A 12,081-nucleotide genomic window follows, 5' to 3' on the forward strand; every position below is an offset into this window, starting at 1 on the left:
AATATAAATGCTGACACAACCTTAATTATAAAAGCGCAAGAAGGTGATGCTGTAATTTTACATTACAAAGAATGTCTGAGAAGCAGTTGAGCTTTATTAGGTCTGCTTGCAGTACAGTAATAAAATCATAAAGATTTCTCATTTATCATTTTTGACAGCCAATCAAGGAGTCTTCTATTTCTTAATGAAATGTGACCTCTACAAGAGCTCAATGTAAACTTTTTTGTTGTTGCTGTTTTACTCCAAGCTACCCCTAATGCATACACTTCAAAGGAAATTTTCATAATAATAGTTCATTTACTAAAGTATCATTTCTAGATTTGTTTTAAAAGTTTTGCTTTCCTTTTTGTCTCCATAATGAATTAACTGTCCTGTTTTTGGCCTATTAGAAACCGCCCTTGAGGAACATCCTTAATCAATTAAATATGTCTTCATGAATATTGTGACTACTTACAAAGTCCTAAGTTTAGGCATATGGTTGAAACTTGCCACAGAAAGCCTAGTAATGTTGTTATTGTTGAGAGTGCTGTAAAATAAAAGTTAGAAATTTTAGATATGAAAGAAATTAAACATTTTATATATTAGATAGGTCAAAAACTTCTACTATGTTCATGTAGAACAGCTAACTACCTGGTGGAGAAGTCATAGAAAATGCACTATTTCACAGTGATAACAACTCTTATTCTTGAACATATTACTATATATTTGGTTTTATTTGACATTTACTACAAGTGTATGGCTTTTCTAGGAACAATCCTGGTTAATCCTTTTCTAGGAACAATCCTGGTTAATTACATATCACCTTGGGCACCTTGTGCATGTATGTCTACTTACGAAATGGGTTAAAGAATTAACAGGACAGTCATGGTTGATAAAAACTGCACAGTTACCTTTCTTTGGAGAGGTATCATGTATATATTGCCCATGGGTAAATAAATACACTTGAATTTTCCAACTGAAATCTCATAGCAGCAACACCATACCATTAGTGTCATCTTAGAACACTGCACTAATCATTCTCTACTGTGGATGTTGGCTGCTGCTAAAATTTGGGTAGAAGGACACCATATTTGCATCAAGTGGGGATGAAGCAGTGTTATCTAGCAGTATATTAAAAAAAACCATCATTTACTATAACAGCTGTAGTCACAGCAGCACATATTGTCCTCCATTTAGTGTAGCATGATAGAAATGATGGCCTCTTGAGGTATACTAGGAAGATGAGTGGTCAAAGAAGTTACAGTGAAAATAAATATATCTCTTGCTTGCTTCACATTTTTCCTATATTTCCCCAACATGAGCTTTGCTAGTTTATTACTATTCAATATTATTATTATTTTGAGGGTGGGAAAAGAGATCAGTTGAAAACAAAATTCTTTGAGAAGAGAAACCTAGTTCAAATATCAGGATTTTTTTTAAATGGCATTGGAAAAAGATCTCATTCTGCTTTAGCATAGGAAAATTCCAGAAGCTTTTGGAGAACATTAGCTGACTAATTCTATCTTTTAAAGGTCCTACAAAAAGCAGTCATTTTTTTCCTACGTGATTTAATTCAAATCTCCAGGTTAGTTCTTACACATCTTTCAAAACTGGATGGTAAAGAGAGTCAATGAATATTATGGGTCTGTGACCAATATGCCCATTCACTGAGAAATTTAAGTCAACCCCTCAATGTTGCTGGAACATCGCATATGCCACCACTCATAACTGCAATGCTCAGCTGGTCTGCAGCGGTCACACACACATATATTCAGCTTAGCACAAATACACTCAATTCGTAGATTGTTTGAAATATTTCAGTCAGTGGCAAATATTTTAAAAATAGGGGAACTGATCTGAAATTTTCCACTCTGGCTTCTTTTGGAAAAACAGGATTGTTTGGCAGAATCTCCCACTGCAGTAGGATGACAGTCCACTGGAGTTGAACATTGGCCGTAACAACACAGGATATCACTGCCAGTTTAGCAAAGTCCTCACCACCTCCAGGTGTCTGATCTCTCTCTCCCCTTCTCTTTTTCCCCCGCCCCTATCTCCTATTGCATTTCTATACCCAGTTCCCATTTCTTACATTTGCGTTCCCTGCCTGGTCCTCATTGGCAAATAAATTTTCAAACCCTAGTGCAAACCCTTTTCCACTATCAAATTTCATCCACCTGGACCATCAGTCCTACCTTTTGTCTTCTTCAGAGGTCGTGCCCTCTTTAGTCACCACCTCAACCAACTGTCAATCTCTTCCCTTCATAGATTCTTTTTGCATTTCCACATGTTATTGATACATCCATATAACTGTTCCACCACAATCTTATCACAACTAGACTTCTCCAGAGGAAAAACAAATTGTCTGTTCTTAATCTTATTAACTCTAAATTTTTGTGATTTATCTCCCCAATTGTTTCAATGTTCAGAGGGGTTTGCTTTCAAATTACCTGTTTTCTTTCCTTCAAATTTATGCTGATTTAATATGGCCAAAATTTTTAGCATATGTGGCATTCTGTAATATGACTTAGGGAATATATTTTTAAGGTAGCTTATACATAGTGGACACATGAAATTCAAAGAATGATTTCTCGAATTCCCATGTAAAGAAGTGTTTTCATTGAATGCTAAAGTATGCAACTATCAATTTGAAATCATTTCTCAAAATACTAGTTCACATAATGCAACAGAAGAGATATATTATCTTAGTATTTTATTCAGTGTTTGTGCTAGCAGAGCATAATATTGACATTGCAAAAATAGGGTTGAAAAGATCCCACTGCACTTTATTTCATTTTTTTTAGTTGTAGATGGACACAATACCTATATTTATTTTATTTTTTATGTGGTGTTGAGGATCAAATCCAGTGCTTCATACATGCGAGGCAAGCGCTCTACCACTGAGATACAATCCCAGCCTTCTCACAGCACTTTAGCATAGGGAAATTCTAGAACCTTTTAGATTAAAAACTATGTGAAAATGACAAAATTAAGTTAGTTTTAAAATTAGTAAGTAAATTGTATTATTGGCATGAGGACATGTACGAAGTGATTTTGATCAATTCCAATTCTAAAACAACAGAAATTAACTGTTAAACTTATTTATTTGTGGATGCTTTCACCCATGTGTAAGTCTACTTACATGCTCAAAATCAAGATTTTCTATTTGTAATGAGAATATATTCTAGAACAAAAGACATCTTGGTGTGTAAATGCAGAATGTTAGCCTTTAGAGTCATGGAGTACCTTCACACTTGGATTGTGACTTAGTCTTTCTTATTCCCTTTGTGACAAGCAAGCATAATACTTGGCAGAAAGTTTGGTATTTGATGGATATGAATTGCTGTTTCAATTCAACTAAAATATGCCAAATTTTGGACAAGAAAAAAACACATCCTAAATATAGTCAAGGGATATAATTCATTTCTGAGTCTAGTGACCTATCCCCAGAAAAAAAAAGTTTCCAAAGTTATTTTTGAGATGGTGTCTGAATGTTAAGAAAATGTACAGTAACTTCTATCTCTCCTAAACAGAATTCCATGAAATGTCACTTCCCTATGAACACACAAGTGCCGAATTACCTCCTTGCTCTCGTTACCTGAACTTCATTCACAATCTCTATCACAATGAACATTTCTATCAGTGACCCAGAGTGAGTCTCCATCTTCTCCTGTTTGGCTTCAGTATAGTGACATGTTCATATGTCCATTCAATTAAAATAAATTTAATCCCCAAATATTGGGAATCTGAAATTTAAGGTAATGTGCAGGATCCTATTTGTTCATTGTTCCACAGGGAAAGATACTGCCTAAGATGTCAAAATGGTAGTTTTTTCAGTGCTGCATCCAATTTTGCTTTAATTTCTTTATAAACTAATTTGTCTAAAGGTCATTTAAAGTGTGAAGATTTTGAAAAGTTAATATGCATATTAAAATAATATCTGCTTGAATTTTCAAAATAAAAAATAAATCTTTTAAAAAGACACATTTTCTTATATCAATTGGTAATTTAAATTATTTTCTTCAGCAAACAGGTTCTGGTAATGATGTATCTCTTTGAGGCATATATATTAAGGTCTTTAAGAGATTTCCCATCATTCTGGAATCCTATTTTAATATTGTGAACTATCATTCTTTGGTTATCACTCCGTTTGTCATGTTTTGATATACTTCATGATAATGGTTCTTGCTTAAGTCACCTTTCAGTTATTTTGCTAAGATGACCAAAGCAATTGTACAAGTTGATTATATTTCCAAAACCTTACTACTTTCAGAAATAATCATTTCTGTCAATAGTAAGTAAGCACATATATTGTTATTATATTGTGATTGAAAGGCTTCAGTGCCTGGCATGGTGTTCTCCCCTGATTCCCTACATACATATCTAACATCAATATAGATATATACTTAATACATATGTAATATGTATACATATATGATTCCATGCCTAATAAAGTTTGAAGAATTTTTACCTAATAAGAATAACAAAGTTCTTCATGAGATTTAATTCAACCAAAATATTTAACAAATTTTTCACATAGCAACTGGGACTATTCATGTATCTAGTTAGAAGCACTGACTTATCACAGATTCTTTGGTTTGATCAGCTCTGTTCCATGAAGTAACTCTTGCCGCAGTCTCTTCATACATGAAGTTAAGTGACATTGACTATGAGTTTGACATCAGGCCACTGCCATGATATCATAGTTGCATTCTAATTGTTCTGACTTTGAAGTAGCAAGAGTGAATTCCATATGTTAAAAATGACTCTGGTGCATGATTTGAAAATTGGCCTTATTACTAAAAATGTACATAAGCACTGTGAATGTTTTCCTTATAGAAAAAGTTAGACTGATATCAACAGATAAAGGTGATCTCTCTTATAGTTAGAAATTAGTAAATAATTTTGTATTTCACAATTTATTTCAATCAATTCATTCATTCATAAATCAAAATAGTAGCTCAGTACATGACACAGCTAGAAATTCTACACATTGACTTGCAATAAAAATAAAAATCACAGATAAAATATTTCTAACATAAGCCATTCTAGTTTTTTTTTTTTTATTTATTTATTTTAGTTTAGTTTATTCCTGAAACTCAAAAGCAACAAATCCTTTCTTCTGGGGGATGGGTTAGTTATTTCTGAACAACTTCCAACAAATGGACTAAAAATTCAAAACCCCTTCACATTTAGTTCAAATTGGATTTCTGAGAAAGTTGTGTCAAGAATGAAACAAAGTATAGGAAAATATTTTCTATACTTTTAAAAATCTAGAAATGCGAATCTTTTACAAAAATTTTCAGAAACATACAGGTGGCGTGTAGTGCTTTAGTAACTACAGTATTCATCAACATTGAATTTTGTTTAATTAGTTATTTATGAAAATTATTTTACTAAGTCAAAATTCAATAGAGATTACTTAGTTGCCTCTGATTTTGTCAGATATGCCTACCCAGCAAGGAAAGAGAGGATGCCAATTATAATTCAACTCTGTATGTTGTACATTACAAAGTCAGTAGTAAAGACTTTGAAATGGACCTAGTGAGCGGTTTATTAAAATCAAAAGTAGATTTCAAAGTGACCTTACAGACACAATGTTGAATTACCAGTTAAAAATTGTTTTTTAAATGAGAAAACACTTCTTTCATTGTGCAATAACTAGAAGATATACCAACATATCAGTTACTAAGAGGTTTACTTTTTGATGTTCTTGTTCCTACAAAATTCATTTAATGTTAACATTTAGCAATTTGGGGAATCCTCACAAATCGTGTGGCTCCTAGGAGAATATTTTTATCATGAAGAGAACAATTTGAGTCTTAGATATGAAATTTTCTCTAATTGTATACACATGACATGCAAGATTTTGCACATATACTTCTTGATTTTCTGTATTCATCAAGAGTTATTTAAGGTATCTCTCTAGGACAGCATTTTGACACATTGTTTTAAACTAGCAGATAGGTCCCATGTTACCACTCTAAAGACACAAAGCTCCTGTTAAACGAGTAAGAGCAAAAAGCTATACTCACAGCACTTCCAGGTCCCGGAGAGCCCTGAATGCCCCATCTTCAATACAGCTGATCTGGTTGTAATCCAGTTGCCTGTTAAATAGATTAGAAGAATATATGTAAAAGGAATAAACGGTAGCAAGGGTAGGTGACAGGAAGACTCCTGAAGGGTCTGTGAAGCTCTCACTAACTGAAATGCTCTCACAGACACACTCATCTGCTTAAGAATGTCACAAGCCATTCTGGCCACTCTCGATGCTGCGACTGAAATCTCTTTTTGTTCTGAACTGTCTGTGCAAATAGCAGCCCTTGGAAAGCTCCAGTAAATAATAACTGCACCTTATATTAAATGCCATAGGAATGCAATTTCATTACATCAAGAAAAGCTATCCATTAAGAGCTTTCAGCGTCATCTTGCTGAAACAATTTCATTAAGGTAAAGGACTGTAAATCACTTAATGTCACATGCACCCCCTCAGTGACCTAACAGAATCCATTTATCAGAGAAGCCCAGCTGCATGTTAATTTCACTATCCTTGGCAAGGAAGAGCAAGAGTACTTTTAGGTTTCGTTCCTTTAAAAGCAGTTTCCCTTCCACAACTCCAAATCGAGAAAGAGAAATGACATTCCGTACATCTCCCTATCCTTAACCTCAATACACTTTAGAAAGCTAGCAGTTGTTTTATATTAAGAGTCCCTATTCTTATAAATTGCATTCTTTATCATTATTTGCAAATTCTCTGCAGCATAAATATAGCACACTTTTGAGTTAAGAAACTTTCATAATTATATCACTCTCCAAGAAAATAAGTTTATGTATTAAGAAATTGATAAGAGATTTGCTTTTCTCCAAGATGCTAATCTCAGTCCCAAACACTAAGAAACACATACTACAGGCAAATTGTTAAAATTCTAAATTTAACTATAATAAAAAGTTTAAATGCTGCATAGGTATATTCTAAATACATAATTCACACAAATGAATTTTATCTAATAGTCTATGTACTCTGTGTTAATTTTTAAAAGAGAGAGAGAGAGAGAGAGAGAGAGAGAGAGAGAGAGAGAGAGGATGTTTCTACCCTGGTTTGCTTTTTTTTTCCCACTGCCCTTTCTTTTTGATATTAAAGACTTCTGTATTCATCTTGAGGAATCTACTTGATTGGAATAAATAGATAATACTAATTCCTGTCTGTACTATGTCCCTTTTTCCAAATAAATAGTCGTTGTTTAAATACCGTAGCTTGATGCTTAGAGATATCATTATTCCTGTAAAGCAAAAGTTATTTTAATGCTTCACTTGAGATAGAAACAAAACATTTCATGAAATAGGTGAGTTGTCAGCTCTACCTGCACTGCTGAGAGAACACAGATGTACAGGTTAAGGTTATGATCATCATATGAATGAATCTCATCCTTGTTTCAAGTTCAAATTCCCGAAAAGGGCTCATTCATATCTGAGGTCTTCTCTTAAAGAACTGTTTAAACATTCCCATAAAATAGTGATTTCTCTCACAAGACTACTGACTAAACCAATGATTTAATCTGGTGACTTTCAGAGAGCCCCTTCAGATTCCTTACTTTAGAAATTATGTACATAGAGAATGTCTCATGAAATATACATCTAATTTTTAAGTGGGTCTCTAGGAGACACAATCATACACAAGACTACCTTGATGTGATGCAAATGGTACATCCAGGACATGCAATATAAAAACAGGTGCACCCCGGAGAAGATACAATTTTATTGCTTTTATAAACTCAGGCTTTCCCCAAATAATAGCTACTACTCATGCTACTGTAACAGCCTAAAGCATTTCTACTTATTAGGAAGTAATGCAGAAGTATAATTTCATTTTCCAAGAAGACGTTTAAAGCCTCATGATGTAATATGGCAGCTGTGGTTCCAAGAAAACACTTACATTCTGGAGCACTTTTGAGTTTTACAGATTAAATTCATTTACCAATTAAGTTAATAGCCTTTTTATTTTAAAGTGCTAAAATATATATCTACACTAGTATTCTCTAACCTCTTGAACAATTTATCAAAGCCATTTAAATTAGAACAATGGCATGAAGTGTTACCCTTGACACACTACAAAAGAGAAATTGTTTCCAGACAAATTGGCAAAATCTTTTAATGCTATCAAATTTGCCTAATGCAGTCTCCAGGTTAATCTGTAAAAGGGTGAGCTGTATGTTTGCCCATATCTTATTATCCTTAGCTGTCAATGTATAAATCAGTGCTGACACAGCTTCTTCTAAATCATGCATACAATACACAAAGGGGAAGCTCTAGCATGCCAGAAAGCACTCAACCAAATCTTGTCCTACAAGGACTGCAAGGCAAAATACTCTCCTTATACCAGAAGTTGTGCCTTTGCTTTAAACTGGTAATTCCACCCCTCTTTAACGTTGCACATAGTTGCACATACTACACTTGATTCTTGGAAATCTAAGCTGTATCCATGCTCAAACATTAATGACATTTGACTTGCACCCGGGCAAAGTTTTCCTTAAAACTCTACTATATGCCATTGTATCTCAGTTCACAAATCTTCTGAGAATGGAAGGTTTCTCGTGAAGAAGTTACTCATAAGTAAGAACAACCAAAATAAAACAAGTCAATAATTTTTTTCACCAATGGGTGGATTTGGTGACAGAGGGATGTTTATGGAAAGTGATGTGCCCGCATGAGTGCGGATGAAAAAAATCTCTTCATGCAGACCTCCATTTGTCTGCATATGGTTCAAGATAAACAGTGTCAAAACTGTGCAGGAGCGTAATTTATTTCAGGATTTCTGGACTTGTTTCCTGCACCTTGTTTCTCTCACCCTGCTCATGTCTTTCTCCACTACCTTTCAAGCCCCGGGTACTTGTGCTTTCTGTAAACAGGAAAGGATCTGTTCTCAGCCATGCATCCAGCGACAGGCTGACTTTCTTTAGATGTGATTTCCCATTGTGGCATGTAGTTATTCTGAATTAAAAGAAAAAAAAATTACAAGAGGAGTCTTTTTTTCCCACTTCTCCAAAAATAATATTCCAACTATTTAGCCAGGCGTAAGGTAAACTTGTTGGTTTTTAGAAAGATTCAGCTAGTAAGGGTGTCAAGTACAACAGAGGCAATAATAGACACTTTCTCGGCAGAGGGCTGCTCACCAGAGGGAAGAAAGGTGGACTTTTCTTATTTTCTGGGAAGAAAGAATCTTCTCTGAATGTGTGTGTGTGTGTGTTTTCCTGACCTTTAGTCAACCTACTCGAGCGCAGACTCCTGTCTTCTTCCTTATTTCCTGCCTCTGACCTTCCCCTATGCTTCTGTTCCAATTCAAAATTTCCTCTCTATTTGATCCTTCACTGTCCTCATTTGTGAATTTGTGTTTTGAAGTACTACCTTAATCTCGTGAAAATAATGAGGTTAAAAGAATTATCTTCCCGATCTTGGTGAATATGAATATTTTATGATTCTCTTTTCAGTGGTGGGAGGAAGATGGTCTGATGCTCTGGGAAGCTCCAGACTTGCCTGCTTTGATTTTTCCCCACCACTGGTAAACTTAGTCTTAGCCAGTGAAGTTTGCCGACAGACCACCCGTGTTACGCGGTGTCACTCCACGCTTCACACATGTAGAATTTCACAAGCTGATATGATTTTCTTTAATACTAAAAATAATTTGGCCTAATTTCAGAACTCGAATTATTCTAGTTAGAGGAGACAATATACAATGTTTCTAAACCTAAGTTTTATAAATAGGTATGTTGTGACAAAAAGATTAAATATATGCCTATTTGGCATCCTGAAAAATATAGTTGAAAATATTGTATTCTGATCCATTAAAGTTCTCTGAAGGGATTTCCTCATTTCCTTCTTTAAAATTTGGATACAATACCATGCTTGAGTTATACATATAAAACTTTCCTATTAATTTCACTTTTTTGTGTGTCTAAAGTAACAAATGCATATTTTTCTATAGCATCCAACTAATAAAAATATCTTATTATTGTGTTCTTTTTATGAGAATAAGGACACGAAAAAATATACTTAACTGTGAAATAACATATAACTTAAAAATTCTTCATAATGCCTAAGCTAAACAGGATTTGTCTCAGGGTCTCAACAAAATTATTATGACTATGATTCATTTTTGTTATATTTTGTTTAGGTTTAAGTATTAGAAATAATTTAGTTCACATTCATGTTACTATTGTAAGGTAAAACATTACAAAATTTTAGTTGACTTAAAACATACTAATGTGCTTAGAATCAATGAGGGAATAAGAACATTTCTGTATAGAAGATATCTGATAAAACATGAATCGAAAGGGAGAGAGAAAAAAATGTTGTTAAAGATATGGATAAAATGTCTTCTGTTTATTTCCTCTGTGTATTAAATTCAAGTCAATATGAGTTCACAAATATACAAATATTATATCAATATTACTTTTAAGGAATAACCCAAACTATAACCAAAAATATTAATTATAATGCATATAAAGGGTACAAAATAATATGAAATGCCCCATATAAATAATGACCTTAAATATACATTTTAGCAAGTCATATAATTTCTCTCAGCTTAAAAGCACATCAGTATTAACCTGGGCATTTGGAAACAAAACAAAACAAAACAAAAACAATGAAGGTAAAGATTATTCTGAGAAACACAAACCAATTTACATTGGGAAATAGGCATCTCATTTTTTATTGAAATACTCTACTATAAAGTTATATCTGCTGGAAGAGGCAAAAGATAGGCCTAAGAAAGATGGAGAAAAAGAAGTAGGTTGACATTCAGATTTTATATAGATGAAAATGAGGCTCACAGGTGTTCAACAGCTTATACTTGATAGGTAGCAGGTATTTTGTTAAGCTTTAGTTATAATTTAGATCTATGCATTTCCAAAGCCCATACTCAGTACCCTAATGGGTAAAAAATAAACCCAGGAGGTTTTATCTTTTGTTTTGTTTTATGCTGGGTATTGAACCCAGGGCTCTGTGCCTTTGAAACAAGGATTCTACCAACTGAGCTCTATCTCCAACCCCCCTAGGAGGTTCTTAATTCTTGAAATGATAATGATCATGCTTCAAGGATAGCCCAATATATGAAAAGACTTCAGAATTTCAGAAAAGGAAGAGATTACTCTAGGCTGAAGTAATCCTAAGTGACAGAGGGAAAAAGTGATCCTTAAAAAAATGGTAGAATCCACTAGATAGAAAATAAAGTGGGTATTAAATCAAAGGGCTTTTGTGCAGATTCAATGGACAAAGAAGCTGTAAGTCTAAGATGACAATATAGTACACAGAAAAAACTCACTGCTCTCTCAGAGGAAAGTCTGTGTTCCTACAGACCCTCTTGCTCTAGGACAAAATTCCGCTATGTTCCCAGGGCTTTATGACAGTGCCGACAACAAAGGTGGTTTTTAATTAGTTGGATTATTTTGAAGGAGGTAGAGGTGGGATTAAAAACAGTGTCCACGGAAAAACTTTTGGCATCTTTGTAAAATTATCTTATGAGACTATAGTCTGGACACCAAAATTCAATCATCGGGTTATAGTAACAGTTCAGGGGTAGCAAAGTGTGCGGATCAATGTTGGAAAAGCAAGAAATTCTCGAAGTCCTGTTTTTGTCTCATAGGATAGCACTGCAGCCACAGTAATATCATACCAGTTCCTCTTTTATAAGTAAGTGCATTGGATTTCCAAATACTCAGTTTGTCCTGTGTTTTGTTTGTTTTATTTTGGTTTGGAAGGCATTTATTAAGAAATATTGTATGCATTATATTTTTTAAGAGAATGCATTGACAAAGAGAAACCACATAAGACACTCTAGAGACAAAGCAAAATGCAAAGGTCGGGAGGTTATTGAAAACCGACTTCATCTTCGTGATTGGGGATTACCTCATTTCAGAGTGTGATTTTGAAGTGAATGCAAACCAGGGATATTACAGAACCATGGACAGTTCCCATGGTATTGACAGAAGCATCTGCTAAATGCTGATATATATATATATATATATATTTTAAAGTTCCCAAGACAACTTTTGGTTGTCTTTCAGATCCACAGGAAGTGTTCTGTATGTTAGGGGATGTGGGGGACTG

General features: G+C 34.0%; 1 protein-coding gene across 2 annotated transcripts in view; it reads right to left on the minus strand.

Annotated features, from left to right (window-relative positions):
• Slit2 (slit guidance ligand 2) overlaps positions 1-12,081 on the minus strand; it is a 341,856-nt gene that overhangs the window by 108,270 nt on the left and 221,505 nt on the right. For both annotated transcript variants that reach the window (XM_046423795.2, XM_046423794.2), the window contains exons 6-7: positions 6,012-6,083; positions 455-526 (exon numbers count right to left, since the gene is read on the minus strand). In XM_046423795.2, coding sequence (XP_046279751.1) covers positions 455-526; positions 6,012-6,083 — 144 coding nt within the window. The remainder of the gene's footprint in view (positions 1-454; positions 527-6,011; positions 6,084-12,081) is intronic.

The sequence above is a fragment of the Marmota monax genome, unplaced genomic scaffold, assembly GCF_021218885.2.
Source record: "Marmota monax isolate L192 unplaced genomic scaffold, Marmota_monax_Labrador192_F-V1.1 WCK01_AAM20220418_F8-fsc00009, whole genome shotgun sequence".
Classification (NCBI taxonomy): domain Eukaryota; kingdom Metazoa; phylum Chordata; class Mammalia; order Rodentia; family Sciuridae; genus Marmota; species Marmota monax.